We start from the raw sequence: 22,683 nt of genomic DNA, 5'->3' as shown, positions 1-22,683 counted from the left end.
TGGCACCTTGTAGAACACACATATCGGTGCCAAATCTATTAGATTTTTTGTTCTAGTAGTTAATAACAACCCTGATAGTTATCCGCAGTTGGCCTTGAAAATAATCCACATTATGTATAGAAGACCAAATGTGATTTCACGATAAATTAATTAAAGGTAAGAAGACCAAATGTGATTTGAGGATAAATTAATTAAAGGTGATTCACTCGACACTAAAACTTACCCAACCAATCTATAAGGCGTTGCAAGGGGTTTGTTGTCTGTTGTCCCTATTTGAGGAGACTGCACAACCGCATCTATATCAAGTAATACTCAAGTTCTTCGTCAAAAGAGAGTCACTGGTAATATTAAGTACTTCTACTTTGCCTGTTGTCCATAGAGCCTATTCGGTTGGCTGAAAAAAGGTTAATATTGATTATGAGAAAAAAAACACTATTCTATTATTGAAAAGTAGCGCTGATATGTTCCGGACAGTCATTCAGTTTCATGTTTTTCCGTCACTCTCGGTTCAGTAATCAGTAGCTAGCTTCTGTTCTTTGGTTCTTTTGCAGCCACACGATAATTCTCCTCCCGGACAACCGGCAAGAAGCGAAGAAGCTTAGTGAGCCACAACATACACTTGTCTATCTAATTAACAAATCAATAATGCAGCACTACCAACCACCCACGTGTCCGTAGCAGGTACTACAAACATATAGGACATGCGTAGCAGCTGTGGAATGTTTTTTTCCCTAATGATAACTTGGGCCTTGTTTAGATGTGAAAAAATTTTGGATTTCACTACTGTAGCATTTTCGTTTGTTTGTGGTAATATTGTCCAATCATAGACTAATAGGGTCAAAAGATTCGTCTCGCGATTTACAGCCAAACTGTATAATTAGTTTTTTGTTTTTGTCTATATTTAATGCTTCATACATGTACCGAAAGATTCGATGTGATAGAGAATCTTGAAACTTTTTGGATTTCGGGGTAAAGTAAACAAAACAAGGCCTTGGTTCAGACGATATAGATCAATCAACGAGAGCGTTGGTTTTTCAAATGGCGCGTGCTCCTGCTGCCAAGCTGCGTAGCTGTGCGTGCTGTCTGCCGAATCGATCGAGACGAGCTGGCAGGCACGGGATCGATGGCCGGCGTCCACGAACCGCCCACCGGCGGCGACGCCGCCGGCGCCAACGGCAGTAGATCACGGTGGCGGCGTCCGCGGCGCGTCCTGATGTTCCCGCTGCCGTTCCAGGGCCACATCAACCCGATGCTGCAGCTGGGCGACGTGCTGCACGCGCGGGGGCTCGCGGTGACCGTGCTCCACACGGGCCTCAACGCGCCGGACGCCGCGCGCCACCGGGAGTTCCAGTTCGTGCCGGTCCCCGACGGCGTCCCGCCCGACGTCGCGGCGTCCGGGAACGTCGTCGACATCATCGAGGCCATGAACGCCGCCATGGAGGCCGACGGGGCGGCGGCCCTCAGGGCCGTCCTCGAGTCCGTGGTCGCGGACGAGACGCTGCCCCCTGCCGCGTGCATCGTCTTCGACGCCAACCTCCTCGCCGTGCCCAGCGCTGCTGCGGCGGTCGGGCTCAGGACGCTGGTGCTGCGCACCGCCAGCGCTGCCTGCCTCCGATGCTTCATGGCGTACCCCATGCTTCACCAAAAGGGCTATCTGCCTCCTCAAGGTCCGTTCACTAGAGCATCACTGCATTGGAGCATACATTTTTTTTTGTGAGCAAAGAGAGAAGCATTATTAGCTAGCCATCGGCAAATTACAATCGACATTTAGGAAAGGCAAAGCGCACGCAGGCGAGCATACATGATAGATAGTAGAACTCTCGGAGATCTTATTTTCTCAACTGATAAGTATGAACAGTATGTACTTCGACTGTAGAGTGCGTGCTTATACTTCTTGTAATCAGACTATTTCTACCTTAATACAAAGACGCACAAACCTTTTACATGATCGGAAACAAAAAAAAAATATGTGCTCTTACTTGATGTATGCTCTGTTTTTTTTAGAGTCCAAACTCTACATGCCAGTGAAAGAGCTGCCGCCGCTGAGGGTAAGGGACCTCTTCTACTCAAGCCGGAGCGACCCCAAGAAAATGCGCGAGCTACTCGCTCGGGCCATGGAAGCAACGAGGAATTCCTCCGGTGTAGTGATCAACACACTCGACGCTCTGGAGAAACCAGAGCTGAAGAGGCTCTGCCAAGAGCTCCACATCCCTATGGTACTTGCTCCTGGCCCTCTCCACAAGCTGTCCTCCAAGAACACAAGGAGGAGTAGCATGCTGGACCAAGACTGCAGCAGCAGTTGCATCGAGTGGCTGGACAAGCAGCCCACAGAATCCGTGCTGTACGTGAGCTTCGGAAGCTTGGCATCCATGGATGCCAAGGAGTTCTTGGAGGTGGCTTGGGGCTTGGCCAACAGTGGACATCCTTTTCTATGGGTGGTTCGTGAAGATTCGGTACAGGGCTTTGATGGTGGTCCGGATTTTCCAAATGGATTTGAGGCTGCAGTTCATGGCAGGGGCAAGGTGATCCGGTGGGCGCCGCAGCTGGAGGTGCTGGCGCACCCGGCGGTCGGTGGATTTTGGACTCACAACGGATGGAACTCCACGTTGGAGAGTATCAGTGAGGGTGTTCCGATGATTTGCAGGCCTCAGTTCGCGGATCAGATGATGAACACTAGGTACGTGGTGAACACATGGGGTGTAGGGTTGGAGTTGGAAGGTGAGCTTGAGAGAGGCAAAATAGAGGAGGCCGTTAGGAAGCTCATGAAGGAAAAGGAGGGAGAGGAGATGAGGGATAGAGCTAAGGAGCTCAAGAAGACTGTGGCGGATTGTTTGGAAACTGGTGGGACTTCACAGGTTGCCATTGATAAGTTGGTGGATTATATACTTTCAATGTGATCTTTGTGTGCTGCCTATATTATTTTTTGGCAGCTGTGGAATCTAAATTGTAGTTTATTCAGGCATTCTAGTGTTATGGTGGTTTGTACAAACATACGATTCAGATCAAGTATATCACCTTGGCAATGTCGTAAACTTCAATGTTGTAGTCTGCAGGTTTTCTTTTCTAATGCTTCATCTCCATTTTTTTTAACAAAGATGCACTACCGGAATTCGGCTCTTTGCCGAATGTCTAGTGGTTTGCTGGGTGTTTTTCTTCGGACACTCGGCAAAGAGCTTCTTTGCCGAGGACCAAAAGAAAAACACTCGGCGGCAAAGAGGGTTCTTTGCCGAGTGCCAAAAAAACACTCGACAAAAACCTTCTTTGTCTGAGTGTTTTTTCTTTGACACTCAACAAAGACCTTCTTTGCCGAGTGCCAAAAAAACACTCGGCAAAGAAAATTTCAAATCAAATTTTGAAACCCTAAACAAATTCAAATCAAAAAGTTTTGAACTACAAAGTTGTATAACTTCTCAAGATCTACAATATTTATTTTGGCTATTTCTTTATTTAACAAAGTGAAAATAAATTTGTAAACAAATTTTACATCTCTCTTATATATAAGATTTATGAAAAATGTTAGAATTACCGTGTCAGATGAGCAAATGACCAAACAACAAAAATAAACTTTGAAGATCTTGACAAGTTATAAAAATTTATAGTTGACAACGTTTTGATTTGAGTTTATCTTATCATTCAAAACTGTGTCTTTATTTAAAAGTTTTAAATTTTGATTTTCTGAAATTACCTCAGATGAAAAAACTGCCTAAATAAACTTTGTAGGTCTTGAAAAGTTATGAAACTTTTTTGATTTGAAATCATTTTGTCATGCAAAAACTACGTTTAAATTTCTCAAATTTGAAATTTAAATTTTGTAAACGACTTCGGATGGAGAAATTCCCTAAATAAAAATTATAGATCTCAAAAAGTTATGAAACTTTGTAGTTGATAACTTTTTTATTTGAAATCGTTTAGAGGCTCAAATAATCAATTTACATGTGATTTGGTATAATAAATGAGGAACCAAAAAAGATTATAGACACAAGTGATGTTGTATTGCAGTAGATAAGGAGTATGGTGGTCCTCAGAGAGGTCCCAGATTCAAATCGTGCTAGCTGATGGCAGCCCTCTCCCTTAAAAAAATTCTTTTTCCTATTTTTGCGGAGTTTTTTTATTTTTGTCTTTGCCGAGTATCGGCACTCGGCAAAGCCTTTGCCGAGTGCCCGATAAAAAATACTCAACAGAGACCTCTTTGCCGATCAGATTTTTACCATATGCTCTTTGCCGAGTGTGGCACTCGGCAAAGGCTTTGTCGAGTATTTTTAGGCCTTTGCTGGTGCTAGAGACACTCGACAAAGCCTCTGTGTCGCGTAGTGATGAAACAAAGGAGTAACCGATTCTATATACCTAATAATAAAAGTTAAAATTTTCGCCAAGAATTTTTTCCAACAAGATTTTTCCACTACGGGTCTAAAGGGACTTCCGAAAATTTTCCCCATCCGAATTTTTGTATTACTAGCAAAATATGCCCGTGCGTTGCTACGGGAGCATACAGACATTTGTAGAAAATAAGCACTTTATTATATTTATTTGTGTTTTATTTTTTATATTAAATTTTACAATTTTTAAGTTTTTAAAACTGACTTTGAAGCAAACTGTCTATATATAGTTTATATACATGCTCTTAGACTTTTTAGGATTTTTATTTCACGCGCAATGGCACGTTACACTCTCTGGTTGAAAGGAGCCTAATAAACTTTTGAATTATAAATTCTAGATTTGATTTTTATTTTATATAGATTTTATAAGTTTCTGTCAATTTGTGCATTGTTCGTGAAAAGACAAGAAGGTAACAATATATTTTTTATTGAGAAGACGAAGTCTATATAAATCTTGAGGTTGATTTTTACTACTCATTTGTTGTTTTTATTATACTTGTTTGCAGTTTTTTATCTTAAACCCTACGAACAAGCAAAAAGTCTAAATACATGAATGAGTTTACCATAATATTAATTTATGAAATTGAAATGGTATAGAAATTGCCTATTTATTTAACAGCTTTGGCAAGTCGTGGCTGAACATGGTGTTGGGGCTGACCATGGACGACGTCGGCACGTGCAGTTGAGTGAGTTGTATGTCGGCATGTCACCGGCATGCTTGAGCGACAGCGCATGAATCTAGGACAGCGTCATCAGTCGACGTAGCCGGCAGCAGGTCCGTGTGGTCCAGGTATATACGTTATGCAGGGTATATACGCTATGCATTACCATATCCAATTCACAGCTAAAACTTTCGTTCCTTGCTTTTTATGATCAAGGTAGCTAGCTGTGTATAACAGGCATCAAGCTTCCGAGTCCTTTTGAGGGTCTTCTAGCATGCCAAATTAAACGTTCGTCACCATCGGTCAAAATGGTTACGCATGAGCTGCACGTATAGGAGCTGGACTCAATCTTCATGTCATCTGTATCCAATTATTGAAAATCAATCTCCTTTCCTAATTGATCTCCTAGCTGGACTCGGATCCTTCTTGTTAACTCAGGTAGGTATAGCATCCTTTGAGTATATATACCAATACCATATCACAGCCATCCATCCATCTTGTAGCCATGTACGGGAAACTGGAGAGGCCAGGCAATTCAATCGAGTGAGTCTCTCTTTTCTAATCTTTGGCTCAGATCGATCGATAAAGGACACTTCGGCCAGTGGCGACAGGCTCAACATCAGATTAACTCACAAATACACTCAGACTATTGTTCAAAATATGCGCTCAGCCATCCAAGCCGAGTGACTATTAAACTTGTACAAATTTGAGTATGAACAACTTGTGAACCGACATAAGGGGCTTAATAACCGTTAACATCCGGATGGATAGAACTGCTTCGTCATTCGTCGTTGACTCGTTGTCATCGAAGGCCTATGTACACACCAGGAGCCATACGATCCTGCGTTTGGACAGGTTTGGGATACCGTACTTGGGCCAGCTTCGGTTTTCTCCCACGTTAATACTCTATATTTCGGTAGAGATTTTGGAAGGCAGGAGTGACAAGGACTCTGGTTGTTAGAGTGTGATTCCATCATGGTTTCGATTTTGTTGGATTTTTTCTTCTTTCTTCCCTCTACTATTCGAACATGGCTCGGACATGGTGACGGAAGAAATCTATTGGCAAACTGAAATTTTGGCTCTTTATAGATAGGTAATCCATGTTATTCCGTAGAAGTTTGCTCTACGTATCCTTTTTTCGATTTGTTTATTTTTTTCCATCAGTACGTCTCTCTTTTCTCTCTGGATGACTTTTCTCTTTTTCTTATGGACGTGTAGACATATTAGAATTAGAGGGAGCTACGTGTCTTTTTCCTTAATCAGTCGGACAGAACCACATACAATTGATTTCAGTAAGCCGTGGTCAGTTTTATGAATTCTTTTTAGCCTCTTTTTCCACTTCGGCAGTTCGAATACATATTTCGTCTAGGACTAAATCCTTGTCCAAATAGGACTGCAAACAACTATCCTACAACTATAAAATAAAAACAAATCGGACCTAGAGAGAGCTAAAAACAACCAGAATAAAGAAAAGCAAGAGACAACACTCCTCCAATTTCCATTATCAACACACATAGAAATCAAAATCATAGACCGTCATATTTCTTTTTCCACCATATTCTTTTCCGCTTATATCTGACCATGTAGGACCGATTATAGATTGGCCGCCTCTATTCGTGGTTTAGGAAAAAGGATCAGAAAAGAAAATATACAAGAAGGAAGGAATCCTGATGGAAAAGTGCAAGAAAGAAAGAAAAGCTGGGAGGATCTAAGTGCATCCTTTCATGCCTTTATTTCACTTTAATTTTTCCCATTGTGTTTCAATTTCTTTTGGTTTTCGATTTCTTTTTGTAATCATTTTGCATTTTTAATTTTTTGGTTTCTGTTTTTTCGCTTGTTCTTTATATTACGAACCTATGTTTTCTCTACTTTTGATTGGTGTTTTTTCTCACAAAATAAATAATAAATAATAAATATAGCATTAAAGTTATTTGAACCTTGGCCTCCACAGAACAAAGATTTTTACCAAGATATAGTTTTCATTAGTAACAAAACTTATTTTTACTAAAATCTAGATCATTCGATGGAGTAACTAATCAAATCATAAACTTGTAAAATAAATAATAAATATAACATTACAGGTCTTTAAACCTTGGTATCTCTTCATGAAACAAAGATTTTTATCAAGATATAATTTTAATTAGTAACAAAATTTATTCTTACTAAAATCTAGATCATTCCATGGACTAACTAATCAAATCATAAACTAAATTCTTACTCAGTTTATTGCCTAAGCTGATCTAAATAAATATATGTCTATAATTCCAACAAGGGCTACATACCAAAAACCGAGTGATCTCTCTTGTCATAATCATCAATTGATAGGCCAATTTTTGACACGTCAGAAATTACTCATTGCTGACTTTAATAAATATTAGAATTGTATATTTTATAGGTTGTCAAAGGAATTCAGGAAACTCAATGTTTAATTGTAGCAATACATACCTAATATGAAATTAAAATTATGATATATTTACATCTAAATATTTTTATGCTTTGCAATCGGAAAAACAATATATAAATATTGTATTTTAATTCGATAGCAAACCAACCTTACGGAAAATTTCAGCCACCGCCACCCTTCCAAGCCAGAAATTCAATGACACTAGATCATCAGAGAGGGCCATGTCAATGGCCGGAGTTGGAAGAGGAATTCACCGAGGAAGGCGTCAAGAAAACCATTCTTACCATTTAGTGTGCTTTCTGTTGTACGAATCAATCCTACCAAGCTATAATGTTCAATTCTATTCATACTCTATTTTGAGTTAAACTAGTGTCTTTCTTCTATTAGTATTTTACTCCCTTAGTCATGTAACATATTGCATTCTAGCATTTAAAATTTGTCCTCAGATATAATATATTTTGGATTGCATTAAATATTTTTCATTTGTCAACCAATCATCATTAATCACGTTAATGATGGCGTCTATTTAGGAGATGAAATCATGTGTTTTTTATGTTATCACTTAATTTGTCTTAAGATTCCTAGAATACACTAAATTACATGATAGAGCGAGTACACATATACGTGCTATATATGTAGTTATGTATATGCATGAGTTCTACGTCAAAGCTAAACCCTGGATATAAACTCATCACTAACACAACACAATGAAAGGCTTAGTCAAAGGATGTGTCTAGTTCGTGGCTTACTTCTAGCTTGACTAGAATCTACGCCTAGATAGCCTAGCGGAAACCCGATCTTTAGTTGTTATGCATTGTCTAAACCTGGCTCCATTGAATGTGTTTGGTTGTGTTTTGTATTATATAGAATTACATCTTCTCTATTGGTAAAGTTAACCCTCTCACACATCTCATAAAACACCTGGTTTGCATGCTCGGAAAAAGGGCTGTCTCAGCGCAAGTAGCAGTAAGATCATCGACTCCAAACAACTAGTGATCGAGGGTTAATAACCATGTAAGAGATGAACGCTCAATTCATTCATGTGCAGAGTTCAGAGTACATATACACGATGCCGATCAAGGCTAGCCACTCAAGACTAATTAACTTACTCCTACAAGCTTGGATCAGCTGAAGACTAGGACACGCTAAGACTAGTCATATGAATTACAACTGAAAGTCTGAAATACTCGGTCCTATGCTAGCTAACTGAAGCCTGAAGAATCGGTCTCTGACACCCCCCTCAGTTGGAGCTTCGTGTGATCGAATGCACAGATTGTCCCTAAACTCGTTGAACAATGACGTTGGAAGCCCTTTGGTCATGATGTCTGCAAATTGGTACCGAGTGGGTAATATGCTTGGTCCGCCGGTGATGAACTGGGTTCTCGGAGAGGTATACTGCAGACACATTGTCGCAGTAGATTACCGTGGCTTTATCAACAATGACATGGAGTTCTCGAAGAAGATTGCGCAGCCAGGAGCACTCTGCAGCAGCATTAGCAACTGCTCGGTATTCAGCTTTGGCGCTCGATCGCGAGACCGTGGTCTGCCTCTTGGACGACCATGACACGAGTGAGTCACCGAGGAATACACAGTAGCCAGATGTCGAACGTCGAGTGTCGAGGCAGCCTGGCCAATCGGCGTCGGAGTAGACTGTCAGTGTCGTTGATGGTGTGGCCGAGATGGTGATGCCATGGTTGATTGTGTCGCGAAGGTATCTGAGTATTCGCTTGACAAGGTTCCAGTGGACGTCGCGCGGAGCATGCATATGAAGACACGCCTGGTTTACGCTGTAGGCGATGTCCGGGCGCGAGAGCGTGAGATACTGGAGGGCTCCAGTGATGCTGCGGTAGAATGATGCATCAGTCGCCACCTCACCATCCGTTGCTGACACTTGGGCTTGGCTTCAACTGGTGTTGTCGCCGGCTTGCAGTTGGTCATGCCTGCCCGTTCGAGGATGTCTTCTGCATATTGGGCCAGATTGAGGTAGAAACCAGCAGCATCACGGCGCACTTGTATGCCGAGGAAGAAGTGGAGCGCGCCTAGGTCCTTGATCACGAAGGCTTGACAAAGGTGATCAACCACGTGGCACAGCAGTGTGGTGGACAACGCAGTGAGGATGATGTCGTCGGCATACACGAGAAGATATGCCACGTGTGCCCCGCTTTTGTAGATGAACAGCGAGCTATCGGAGCACACGATGCTGCTCAAGCAAGCACGCAGTGAAGCCCATGGCGAGGAGGTGGTTGCCGAGCCGCAGGAACCACGCTCGCGGCGCTTGCTTGAGTCCATAGAGAGACTTGACGAGCAGGCAAACGTGGTCGGGGTGTTCTTTGTCGATGAAGCCGGCTGGCTGATGGCAGTAGACGCGTTCAGCAAGTTCACCGTGGAGGAATGCGTTCTTGACGTTGAGCTGGTGCACCGCCCATCGTCGAATGGCGGCGAGGTGGAGCAAAGTGCGGATCGTCACTGGTTTGATAACCGGTGAGAAGGTCTGGTGAAAGTCGACACCAGGACGTTGCGAGAAACCCCGCACGACCCATCGGGCTTTGCGTCGCTCCAAGGTGCCATCGGGGTGCAGCTTATTCTTGAACAGCCACTTGCCGGTGATGATGTTGGCGTGGGCAGGTCGAGGTACAAGTGTCCACGTTCCGTTGTTCTTGAGCGTGTCGTACTCCTCCTGCATTGCGGCCATCCACTATGGGTCGCGCATGGCGGCGCGCACCGACGTTGGTGGGGTTGTCGGTTGGGACGTCGTTGCCAGGTGCGCATACTTGGGATTGGGCATCCGGATCCCATGTTGCGCACGTGTGACCATGTGGTGTCGTGGAGGCTGAGCAGCGGGCGGTGGTGATGGCGCTGAAGTGGACGTCGTGGCTACAGGAGATGTCGTGGGTGCAGACGTTGGTTCTGCGGCCGTAGACTGAGTCGTGGCCGTAGGTGGCACAAGGGTGGTGTCGCGCGCAGGAGATGGCAACGGGACCTCAGTCAAATGAGGGTGCGTTGTGGCGCTGCGCGGCGCCGTTGTTGCAGCGTGTGGTGCCGACGTTGAGGCTGACGCGGTCCTGGGTGGATCAGGACGTCGTCCGGCGGGCACGACGAACATGGAGAGTCCACCGGTGGTGGAGCTGCAGCAACCTACGTAAACGGAAAGCAAGTCTCGTCAAAATAGACGTGACGTGAGATGATTACTCGTTTGGTCACAGGATTATAACACTTGTATCCCTTTTGATCAAGTGGGTAACCAAGGAAGACGCATCGAGCAGAGCGTGGTGCAAGCTTTGAAAGGTCCTTGTTTGGTTTTGGTAATTGAGTGACAACTTAGGTGGACTAATAGTGTTTATGTGAGATACACAGGAGATTAGTCCACAGGTGATGATGTGATGATGGAGGAGCTCATTGCATATGAGACATGACATGGAGTCATGTGACCAAGGTGGAGAAGATCAAGATGAGGCTTGGCTTGATGGACCGGTTGCAAGAGTGAAGGGCAAGTCGGAGGCTTTGAAGCGAGGGACCGCGTGTGACGGTAAAGCTTGAGCAAGACTTGGCGCCGATGGACCGAGGCAACGGTGAAGAGCAAGTGAGGTCAAGATCAATGAACCAATATGGTCACATGATGATATGAAGTGGATCATATCATTTGGTGATTGGTTGGTGCATGTGTTGCATCAACATTGGAGGAGTTGGAATGAAAAGCGCAAGGCAAAGGTATAACCTAGGGCTTTTCCATTTCACCGGTCATAGGTGTGTAGAGAAGTTTATGACCGGATTTAGGATAGATGGCCGTACTATCAAGAGAGGCAAACTTGTTTGCATATCGGTCATCTAGTGCCACTTGAGCAATCTAACTTTGCTTACGTGTTAGGATCGAGTGGCGTGGCAAGTTGAGAGACTAACTTCTTTGGGAAAATGTTTGTGAAAAGCTAACACACATGCACTTTGGTCGTGGACACTTGTTGGTGTTAGCACTTTTACAAAGGAGGTAGAGTTCCTAGGGTTGAGAGGGGTGTGGGTTCCTCTCTCCCTCCCGCCGAGCTTTTGAGAAAATTAAGTGCATTTTTTCTATTGCGTCGGTGGGAATTTTGGAGAAGTTGCGGGAGTGTTTCTCACCGGACGCTAGTGTTGGCAGCACCGGACGCTGGTCCAGAGCGTCCGGTGTGGTGTCTGTGACTCAGGTGTGCAAAGCGCACCGGACGCTGGGCTGTTTCTGTTCGAGCGTTCGGTGGTGTGTGACGTTAGCGAGTGCACGTGAGAAGTTTCTGACCGGTGAGCACCGGACGCTCAGGGGCGTCCGGTGGCTTGCGTTCGGTGACCATGCGAGTTTGCGGAGCTCTCTGCGCACGGATCCGGTGTGCAACGGACGCGTCCGGTGTGGACTAGTTGAGCGTCCGGTGGTCCTTTGTCAGGCGCGAGCGCGTGGTAGCTGTTGGCGGCAACGGCCAAATTCAAACGGCTAGTGACACGTGGCTGACGCCTGAGCACCGGACGCTGGGGGTTGAGCGTCCGGTGGCTCCCTGTGAGCGTCCGGTGCCCACGTGTTTTGCCCAGTGAAGGGGCAACGGCTAGTATAGCCCTTGGGGCTATAAATAGAAGTGGTGGCCGGCCTTGGCTCGTGCTGAGCACCCTTGGGACTTAGTGTCCATGCTTGGGGAGTGCTAGTGAAGCCTCTAACTCACATATGCTTGATACTGATCATCCGATTGTGTGAGTGAGCGATTCTAGTGCGTTGCATTGAGAGATTGCATCGAGTGGCACTAGGTGTTCGTGTTGCAAGCCGGTGGTGCTTGTTACTCTTGGAGGTTGCCACCTCCTAGACGGCTTGGTGGCTTGTGACTCCGTCGAAGCACGCAAGGAGATTGTGTGCTCCGGAGAAGAGATTGTGAGGGGTACGGTGCTCACCCCGCGGGGATCGCGAAGAGCAACTCTAGTTGAGCGAGACGTGAAGAGCGACAAGTGGTCTGGCCGGGTCAAGTGCTAGAGCTTGTGGTAAGCACTCCACGTGGGAGAGTGTGACTTGCGGGTCACCACTAGCAAGAGGACCGGCGGCAACCTTGGAGCTTGTCTCAACGGGGACGTAGCTTGGTGAACCTCGGGAGAAAATCATCGTGTCAACATTGTTCTTCCCGTTGGTTTGCAAGTCCCTAACACAAGCTTGTTCTTACATTCATATACTTGTGCTTGTGTAGTTGCTCTTGTAATTAGTTAGCTTGTGTAGCTTGCTAGTTACCTTCTTGCTTGTGTAGCTAGAAGTAGTTCTCTTGCGTGACTAATTGGTTTGTGTAACCTTGTTAGTCACATTGCTTAGTTTGGGTAGCTAAGTAACTTGCGCTCTCTAATTTGGCATTAGTTGCCTTGTTATTGAGCTTGCTAGTGAGCTTAGGAGTTTTGTGCTTTTGCTTACTAGTTTGTGTAGGAGCTCCCTCGGTTTACAAAGTACTAGTTGCATAGGTTTGTGTGACCTTGCTCCTAGAATTGTTTAGGTGAGCTCTTGCTAAGGTAGCACCTTGCTTGTTTGTTTAGGATCTTTTCAAGGTGCTAGAGAACTTAGATAGAGGGGTGTAGTCTTGGCTAGACCGATAGTTTTAATTCCGCATTTGTTTCGGTTAGCCGGCGTGATATTTTAGAAAGGACTATTCACCCCCCCTCTAGTCCGCCATCTCGACCCTTCAAGCTTGTGCGCAGCAGTGGATGCGAGGTTGGGGTAACAAAGACACCCAAAAACCCGAATATGGTTGTATTTTGGTGGCACCCCGAAGAGGAGATGAAAGGGAGTGGAATTGTTGCGAGGACGACACGGGCGCCGATTGAGGAGATATGTGGATGCGGCGAGGGCATCAGGCCAGAAACTAGGTGGGATTGATGCTTGGAACAGCAGAGTGCGTACGCCGTCATTGAGGGTGCGGAGTACACGTTCGGCGCGACCATTCTGCTGTGAGATGTATGGGCAGGTGAGTCGAAGATCAATGCCGTGGGTAGCGAGGAAAGCGCACGATGCTGAGTTATCAAACTCTTTGCCGTTGTCAGTCTGGAGACAAATGATGGAGGTCTGGAATTGTATACGCACAAATGCATGAAACGAGATTATCGTGGGTAGAACGTCGGATTTGTGGCATAGGGGAAAGGTCCAGGCGTAATGTGAGTAATCCTCCAGAATGACTAGGTAGTATTTGAAACCAGAATTGCTCATTATTGGTGAGGTCTATACATCACAATGCAGGAGCTGGAATGGAAATGATGAAATATGAGTGGATGCACTGAATGGAAGACGTACATGTTTGCCACGACGGCATGCATCACAAGTATGAGGACTAGACTTAGAACAAGTAAAACCAATGGAGTGCGACAGCTGCTGGAGTGCAGCATGGCCAAGGTGTCCAAGCCGGGCATGCTAGAGCGTGCTGTCGTGGGAGGCTAGGAGTGCAGAGGAAGACGGCAACAATGTGGTTGGAGACTGGCGTAGAGGGTAGAGTTCTCCAGACGAGTCACATCGGAGGAGTGCCATCCTGGTGCGAAGATCCTTGATGGAGAAACCCCAAGGATCAAAATCAACAGACACGTTATTATCACGAGTTAGCGCACGCACAGAAATGAGATTTTTAACAATTTGAGGACCAATAAGAACATTGCGAAGCTGTAAAGGAGAAGAAGAGGTGGTGATGGAGGTATTGCTAGTGTAGTGCGCTGGGAGACACTGTCCATTACCGACAACAATTTGACGGTGAACAGTGGATTGAGGAGGGGAAGAGAGGATACCAGGATTGGATGCCATGTGTGCCATAGCGCCGGTGTCGAGGAACCATTCTGTCCCACCGCCGCCAGGGTTGTTGAGGGCCATGTTGTTGAAGGCGTTGTAGAGACCGGTAGGGAGTGTGTCGGAGCTGTGGGCGTCGTAGGGGTTTGGTGGCGCCGAGAACGCCGCCATTGCATGGGGTGGGCTAATGCCAGGGCGTGCGCCGAGAAGGCTAGGCCGCCACACGTTCATAGGCCAGGCCTAGACCACGCCTTGCCACTGTTGTGGTGGCGCTCCGCCAGGCGCCGTGGATCCGCCGGTTGGAGCACCTTGGCCACCGGGGGCATTCTGGCGGTTGCGACCATCAGTTGCCTTGCGCTTCTTACGGCGGTCATTGTTCCCGTTGTTGGCCGCCGGGGACGCTGGTGGAGTAGGCGCGACGGGCCGGGTCGGAGTGTTGGTCGTAGGGGTCGCCGCAAGGAGTGCTGTCTGCGCCTCCATCTGATGGGAGTGTCGTATCCAGTGCTCTTCCTGCATGAGGTAGGATTTGGTGTAGAGAAAGGTGGGGTGGGTTCATGACGGAGAGGACCGCGATCGCCTGGCTGAATTTGTTGTTCAGCCCGCGCAGAGTGTTGATGACGAGAGTGAGGTCGGAGACGGCGGCGCCGCAGTCGAGAGCGTGTCGGCGAGGCGCTTCAGCTTGCCGCAGTACTCGGCGATGCCCATGTCGCCCTGGAAAAGGCTGTGAAATTCTTGTTGGGCGTACACGGCGCGCTAAAGGCTGTTGTTGAGGAATTGGCCTGTGATCGCTCTCCAGACGGTGTAGGCGGTGGCGTTGGGGCGATTGACATTGTTCCGGATCTCCTTGGAGATGGTGGCGTAGAGCCAAGAGACGATGCAGGCATCAACCTGGAGCCACTCGGCGTCGTCGATCATGGCAGCGGCATCCACCGAGCCGTCGATGTGGTCGAGGAGGCTGAATTTTTTGAGGGTCACCTCGAAGAAGGAACGCCATTGCCGGAAGTTGCCCTCGTCGGTGGAGAGAGCGACGGTGACATGGCTACGGATGTTCAGCATCATGAGGGACGAGGCAGAGGGTGGAGGAGGATCAGCGAAGGGGTTGGTGCCGGCGGATGAACTAACGGGGCTCGTCATGGGTGGGAATAGCGGAAGCAGAGGGTGGGGATCGAAGAAAGGCTTTGATACCATGTAAGAACATGAATGCTTAATTCATTCATGTGCAGAGTTCAGAGTACATATACACGATACCGATCAAGGCTAGCCACTCAAGACTAACTGACTCCTACAAGCTTGGATCAGTTGAAGACTAGGACACGCTAAGACTAGTCATAAATTACAACTCAAATACTCGGTCCTATGCTAGCTAACTGAAGCCTAAAGAATCGGTCTCTGAGAAAACCATCCAACCAACGAAACCCTTTCTTGTCATGCTCCACCACAGTCCGCAAGTCAAAGTCAGTCATCCAGTGGCAACATACAAGTTGTATACGCAAAGTTAGCACAGATCATGGATAGGACAAGAACACACAAACACAGCAAGAGACAAAACAAAGTTCACATGCATGGTCACCTGAAGGTATCCATGAGATCGAGTCTACTGTGACTGAGTGCCGAGTTGAGGATCATGAGCTCCTGTTTCCAATGGAAAAGAGTAAGTACCCAAGAACAGCACCACGTGGCTGCTCTCGTACAAACCGCCTACAGTGTCAGTATGTGTTCTACCAGCTTGTCGACGCTCGTCCAGGACGACCCATCCTCGGCCATGCACTCCGCCGCGCTGCTCTTGAGCTCCCGCGCCCTCCGCCGCAGCCCGTCGCCGGACTCTCCTGGCCCCATCACCGCCGCGACGGCCGCCTCCACCTTGCCCCTCACGATCTCCTCGCCGTCGACGAGCGTGAGGCCCGTCCGCCACACGTCCTCCACGTACCTCGCGTTCCCCATCTGGTCGCCGAAGCACGGGCGCGCCATGATCGGCACGCCGGCGCACACGCTCTCCAGCGTCGAGTTCCAGCCGCAGTGCGTCCAGAACGCGCCCACGGCGGGGTGCTCCAGGACCTCCTCCTGCGGCGCCCACCTCACGACCACGCCACGCCCGCGCGTCGCGGCGTCGAAGCCGTCGGGCAGCGCTGGTAGTACTGGCGCTGGCGCCTCCGACGACGACGACGACGGTGGCGTTCCGCGGACGAGCCCCGGACGGAGAACCCACAGGAACGGGTGGCCGCTGTTGGCTATGCCCCAGGCTGTTTCCACCAGCTCGGCGGCGGACATGCTGGCGAGGCTGCCGAAGCTGACGTAGAGCACGGACGCCGGGGCTTGCGCGTCGAGCCACTCGAGACAGCCGCGGTCCTGCAGGAGCAAGCTGCTCGTGCTCGAGGCCGCTGGTGAGAGCTTGTGGAGCGGGCCGATGTCGAACACGGGCACGCCGAGGTCTCGCCGGAGCGACGCCAGCTCGCCGGACTCGAGCGCGTCCATGGTGTTGAGGATGACGCCCGAGGAGGTCGTCACGGCCGTCACTATACGGGAAATGACCTCGCTTATTACGCCGTGGTAGGCGACGGTAGTCGACGGCAGGTCCCGGACGCGGTACGGCGGCAGCTCCCTCACCGGCGCCTCCAGCTGCGACTCTGCCACACCGATAGAGAGCACAGGAGCATTATTCATGAGTTGGTGGTGGATCAGTGCGTGTGCGTGCTAAGCTACTACGTACCTTGCGCCGGCTGGTACCCCTTGTCGGAGAGCACGGGGAACGCCGCGAACATGCGGAGGCCGGCAGCGCTGCCGGTGCGCAGCACGAGCGTGGGCACGCCGAGCCCCCGCGCAACGTCCAGGAGCGTCAGAAGGTGGGCGTCGGCGACGAGGCACGCGACGTCGTCGTCCTCCTGCTGTGCCTGCTGCTCCGACTCCGACGACGACAGCAGCGCGGCCAGGCGCTCCCGGAACGGAGCCTCACAGGCGCGGTTCACGGCGAGGATGTGCTGGACGGTCACCTGGAAGGCATCCGAGCTGCCCTCCGGCGGCAAGCAGTCGGAGACGACGGGCACGGGGACGAAGTCGTAGGCAGGGTGGCGGGACTTGTCGGGGGCGTTGAAGTCGGTGTGGAAGACGGTGACGGCGAACCCGCGCGAGTGGAGGAGGCCGGCGAGCTGGAACATGGGGTTGATGTGGCCCTGGTACGGGAGCGGGAAGAACAGCACGCGGCGGCGCCGGTCGCCGGTGGCGGTGTGTCCTCCAATGGAACCCATTGACGGTTTCTTGTGGAGTCTTGGATGTGTGGTTGCTGCCCACTTGCCAGTTGACACCATGCTCTGGTTCTTAATGTTAGGTTAGTCTCCGGTGGACAAGGATTCAACTTTTAACTGGATTTTTCTAACATAATAAGGTCATTTGGATCGTCCTTACCCAGGCCTTGTTTTGAATGCCTTTTGATTCGTCGTCTCATATTCCACTTTCACGTGTAGTACACATGGATTTACTTTGTCATTTTTTCCCCTCCGATCCCGTCCCAACTTAGATTAAAGGGTAGGTAGATTTTACTTTGACAGCCTTTGTCTTTGTCTTCCATCATTAATTTGACCCCCTAAAATTGTAAAAACAGTGATTATGTCCAAAATTTCACTATATATACATTCAACGAAAAATGTCTATGCACCAATAAGCTAAGTACACCTTCTCTTTTTAATTTGCTCTAACTTCACCACTAAGTACATCATATTGGGATGAACAATATAATCTGATTCTTCATGTTATATTCACCTTAAAATTTACAAAGTCTAGTCTACATCTTCTACTTGGACATTTCCTTTATTCGTTCGGATACACATATATCTGCTGCTTACAATCTGTTAGCACTCAAATTTAGCTTATGCTATATTTATTTTAAAACATAATAGATATCCACATTGGAATGTCAAACAACTTGGTCATCCATGCATTAGTTTGGTTAATTCGGCCACTAGTAATAGTAATAATGGTGTTTTTGGCCGATTAAAGAATTATTAAGTATTGGAATATAAAAAATAAAATAATAAATTAGTGAAGTACTCCCTCCGTTTCAAAAATACCATAGTTGTTGACTTTCAGACATCTTGTTTGACCATCCATTTTATTAAAACATTTTGTATAAATATCGTCTATTTTGATATGACTTATTTGATCATTAGAGGTACTTTAATAATGATTTATCTATTTTAGAATTTGCATAAAAAATTTGAATAAGACGAGCGATCAAACATGATTGGTCAAAGTAAAAAACATTGGTTTTTTTAAGACAGAGGGAGTAATTAACTAGTCAAATAAAAAGAAGAAAAAAAATACTATCGAACATTACAACAAAATATCTTAGAACATCAATGTTTACTGTAGAAGAAATATTGTAGAATATTACATTTGTACTCACGGACATCACAAAAAATAGTATTAGACATCACATATGTATTACGTGAACCTCACATATATCATAAAATATAAAAAATTAAAAATAAGTGAATTAATTAGTTAGTGCTAAATAACATAGAAGAAAAGATATAAAAATAAAAAATATGAACTACAAACTAAAAAATAAAATCAAAACAAAAAATATGCAAGAAAAAAAACTAAAGTAAATAGAAAAAAACAAAGAAAAACAAAAAAAACAAAGAAGAATGAAAAGACAATAAAATAAAATAACAAAAAAATAAAAAAATCAAAATAATGAACCAAAATAAAAAAACGCAAAAAATAAAAAATGGAAATAAACAAAAATTAGAATAAAACAACAAATACAATAGGGAAAAGGAAAAGTAAAAAAGAAAAATACGTACCTGTACGTCGGAGTGGGAATCCGGCGCTCGCTCATGACTCTAGACCTGGCCGCGCTCGTGGAGCATGCAGACCTGGGCCGCTTGCTCTTGTGGATGGGCCACGCTCGGCTGAATAATAAAAATGAAGGAAAATGTCTACTTTATCAACTTTCACAAAAGTTTATTTTTCCTTTCTCAACTCTAAAACTGAGCAAACCATCTCTTTTAACTTTTCAAATCATGCATTTTACCTCCCTAGAACATTATCGAAGGCGGTTTTGCATCAATGAATATGGTTTTATCTTTTTCTTTTTTATTTATTTTGACTGAATCTTTGAAAAATCATAGTAAAATAGACAATCCAATCTTTATTGGACTCCACATAAGTAGATTTATACAGTGAATATATAATATGGTATGCTTTAGTACAAAATTTTGGGTTTTGTCTTTTTCGTTTTTATTTATTTCAGCTAAATATTTGAAAAATAATAGTAAATTACAGAAAAATCATACAATATAAAATCTAATTTTATTAGACTCCACATGAGAATATCTACACAGTAAATATATAATATGGTATGCTTTAGTAAATAAAATTAACTTTAGATCTATATTTTTCTGTAATTAATTAAAATAATTCATAGTTGCAACTTCTATAATTATTTTGTTGGACTAAAGCATACATATATCATATGTTCTGTATATATACTCATGTGGAGTCTAAAAAAACTGTATTATCTATTTTATAATTTTTCTATGATTTACTATAATTTTTCCAAGATTCAGCCAAATAAATAAAAAAGAAAAAGGACAAAACCTTTATAGCAAAAACTTTGTACTAAAGCATACTATATTATATGATTACTATGTACATCTAATTATGTGGAGTTCAAAAAAAATGGATTTCCATTTTATGAATTTTATGTGATTTATTATGATTTTTCAAAAACTCAGCCAAAATAATTAAAAAAAAAAGAAAAAGACAAAACTGCTGTTACTGTAGCAAAACCACCCTTCAGTGTAGCAAAACTACCTTCGAAACCGTTCCAGAGAGGTAAAATGTACGGTTTAAAAAGTTGAGGAGGTGGTTTGCTCAGTTTTGAAGTTGAGGGAGGGAAAACGAACTTTCGTTAAAGTTGGAGGAGAAAAGGTAGACTTTTTCCAAAAATGAAAAAAGATAACGCGGGTGAGGAGGCGGCGCACGGATCCTGTATGATTGAGGACAGGAAATATTTCCAGTTTACTTTAGGCCGGTATTACTAATTGAAGCAGATTCTTTATATTATTTGTCTTAATTAAACATTATTCGAGGCGGTTATTGGGCCAGCTGCACTGCAACAAATAACTAAGGCGGGTAGTCAGGCCAATTGCCCTAGAGGCCATTTTGAAAACGTCTCAAATAAGTTTTTGTGTAATAGTGTCAGATCCACTTCAAGGCAGTCGATTTTTATTAACCGAGACGGTTATAAACAACCACCTTGTAAAAAATTCTATTTACAGAGGCTCCTAAAATCCATTAACCGAGGCGGGCTTTACAAGTGGCCCGCCTCTACAAATACCACCACTTTTGGAGGCAGGCCACTTATAAAGCCCGCCTCGATTAATAGTGGCCTAGCACAATAGAAAGCCCACTCGGGCCGCTAAGTGGTCACATTGTGTAAATAGAAGAAACCCTAGGTCTCTCTCATCAGCCCATTTCCAGCGCCCCTTTCACTCTCATCACCCCTTCCTTCTCCTCAGATCCGCTCCAGCCACCACGCCTCTCCCTCTGCATCTATCTCTGTCTCTCTCACTCTCTTTCCCTCTATCTCTCCAACTCCCTCCCTCTCTCTCTCTCTCTCTCTCTCTCTCGTAGGTGCATGGTGGCTCCGGCAGCGCGAGCCTGCTGGCGGCATGGCATCGGTGGTGCAGGAGGTGGCTCCGAGGGCGCGGGCCCGCTGGCGGCATGGCGTCGATGGCATGTGTGGGAGTGACTCCATTGGCACAAGCCCGCTGGCGTCGCGGCATCACTGGCGCGCGCTGTGGGGCGGTTCTGGTTGTGGCGGAGGCGGCACGGTGCGGAGGTGGTGGTAGAGGCAGCACGGCCGGGCGTGGGCCCACGGGTGGCACGGCGATGGGGCTCCCATCTCTGCTCTCCACGACACAACGCGACTCCCATCTCTCCTCTCTTGGCGGCATGCATCACGATTTGACGGCGTGCGGTTGGATCTCGGCGGCCGAAGGTCGGATCTGACGGTGGGCGACCAAATCTAGAGGTAGGTGGGCAAATCCTAGTGGTCTGACAAGCAGCTACAACAGCGGCACTTGGATGGGCTCGGCGGGCCATAGATGGGCTCGCCGGCTTGTCCATGGATTTTTTTTTCTTCTTTTAGTTAGTTAACCGAGACAAGCAGCAAAACATCTCAGAAAATATTCCATTTACCGTGATCTTTCATCCGAGGTGGTTACTAAAACCACCTTGCATGGTTAACCGTTTATGCCTGCCTTGATTAGAATTATTGTAGCAGTGACATCTTCCCGAAATAGAAACAAACATATCTTCTTTCATGTGCACATTTTCTCGTGCTAAAACATGGTGAGGGGCAACTATTGATAAATAGATACTTGGAGGTATTGTTGTCTTTGCTTAAAGACTCTAGAAGGATTTTATTAGACTTCCGAGGGACCTTCCCTCGGAGGCTCTACCCTCTCCAACAATGATTCTTTTTTTTACAGAAGAAGAATTTTATAAAATTATAGCTTACTACATCACCATGTCACAAACACTATAAAATACAAATATGTATATTTAGAAACAGTTCTTCATCTATATTATACCCACGTTTTGTATAGCTCCAAATCTTAATCCCGAGTTACAAAAATTTGAGTTACATTGTTATTCATTCCAAAGAAACTTCACCTCTTATATCCTTGGACATTTATATAGGAGTGGTCATTTATAAGTGTACTCTTTTTTTATAGAACCGGTTTTTACATTTAGCGGTCAAAACCTCTATTTAGACCTCTTTCGGAGAGGCCTAGCCCGCATGCTTCATGAGCTCCCCAAACAATACGTGTTTGGTCGATCACGTCAAACAGCACCTTTTCACTTTTAGAACCTGCAACCGTATTTCACAAACCAAAACAAAAACCGGCTGCACTCGGCCACGTGGGGACATAATAATGGCACGAATACGACACAGAGATCTCGACGACGAACGAGATAAAGACCATTGCCAGGAACAAAAAAAAATGTTTCTTTTTCGATCGGGATATATGGCCGAAGAAAACTGCATTTGCATTGCTTTCCTATTATGAGCGTATATTAAGAAGACACGACTTGGACCATGTGAAAACTACAATTTCGTTCACATGCTATTCTATAGATATAGGAATATATTAAAAAAACCAACAGTTATGTCACACCACCGAAACCCAACGGCCCATATATTCACACATGCATCATTGTCTACAATGCATTCTTTAAGGCCTGCATCCATGCATATATGCCCCTGGAAACTAGTTTTTTTTATCACACTCCTTGGCTCTAAAGCTTTGTATTAATCAACGAAAGCTTAACTGAATCTTGAGTTGCAGCAACATTTACACGACTAGAAAGGTTATTTGTACTCTAGCTAACTAAGCAACCTCGTGCGCAGACGAGTTACAAGAGCGAGGCACATGCTTTAAATCCAAAAGATTAAAGCGCAATAGTATAGTAGGAGCTGACGAA

General features: G+C 45.7%; 3 protein-coding genes across 3 annotated transcripts; 1 reads left to right on the top strand and 2 right to left on the bottom strand.

Moving 5' to 3' along the window:
* LOC8069139 (DIMBOA UDP-glucosyltransferase BX9) lies at nucleotides 1,026-3,032 on the top strand. The gene is made up of 2 exons (XM_002461676.2): nucleotides 1,026-1,667; nucleotides 2,005-3,032. Exons 1-2 carry the CDS (start codon nucleotides 1,124-1,126, stop codon nucleotides 2,895-2,897), a joined length of 1,437 nt encoding a protein of 478 aa, XP_002461721.1. The 5' UTR covers nucleotides 1,026-1,123; the 3' UTR covers nucleotides 2,898-3,032.
* Nucleotides 10,138-14,364, bottom strand: LOC110432599 (platelet glycoprotein Ib alpha chain-like). The gene is made up of 2 exons (XM_021453356.1): nucleotides 14,196-14,364; nucleotides 10,138-10,577 (listed from the first exon to the last, which is right to left on the bottom strand). The coding sequence occupies exons 1-2, from the start codon at nucleotides 14,362-14,364 to the stop codon at nucleotides 10,138-10,140; spliced, it is 609 nt and encodes a 202-aa protein (XP_021309031.1).
* On the bottom strand, nucleotides 15,419-17,675 carry LOC8069138 (DIMBOA UDP-glucosyltransferase BX8). The gene is made up of 2 exons (XM_002459541.2): nucleotides 16,901-17,675; nucleotides 15,419-16,817 (listed from the first exon to the last, which is right to left on the bottom strand). The coding sequence occupies exons 1-2, from the start codon at nucleotides 17,493-17,495 to the stop codon at nucleotides 15,892-15,894; spliced, it is 1,521 nt and encodes a 506-aa protein (XP_002459586.1). The 5' UTR covers nucleotides 17,496-17,675; the 3' UTR covers nucleotides 15,419-15,891.

The sequence above is a fragment of the Sorghum bicolor genome, chromosome 2, assembly GCF_000003195.3.
Source record: "Sorghum bicolor cultivar BTx623 chromosome 2, Sorghum_bicolor_NCBIv3, whole genome shotgun sequence".
Lineage (NCBI taxonomy): Eukaryota > Viridiplantae > Streptophyta > Magnoliopsida > Poales > Poaceae > Sorghum > Sorghum bicolor.
Note: the sequence above shows the minus strand (reverse complement) of the source record. Positions and strands in the feature narration are given on the sequence as shown.

Coding starts and splice junctions, on each gene's coding strand:
- LOC8069139 (XM_002461676.2), top strand. CDS start 1,124: ATGGCCGGCGTCCACGAACCGCCCACCGGCGGCGACGCCGCCGGCGCC. Junction 1,668..2,004: donor GGGCTATCTGCCTCCTCAAG/GTCCGTTCACTA, acceptor TGTTTTTTTTAG/AGTCCAAACTCTACATGCCA.
- LOC110432599 (XM_021453356.1), bottom strand. CDS start 14,364: ATGGCGGCGTTCTCGGCGCCACCAAACCCCTACGACGCCCACAGCTCC. Junction 10,578..14,195: donor ACACATGGCATCCAATCCTG/GTATCCTCTCTT, acceptor CCGTTTACGTAG/GTTGCTGCAGCTCCACCACC.
- LOC8069138 (XM_002459541.2), bottom strand. CDS start 17,495: ATGGTGTCAACTGGCAAGTGGGCAGCAACCACACATCCAAGACTCCAC. Junction 16,818..16,900: donor GGGGTACCAGCCGGCGCAAG/GTACGTAGTAGC, acceptor TCGGTGTGGCAG/AGTCGCAGCTGGAGGCGCCG.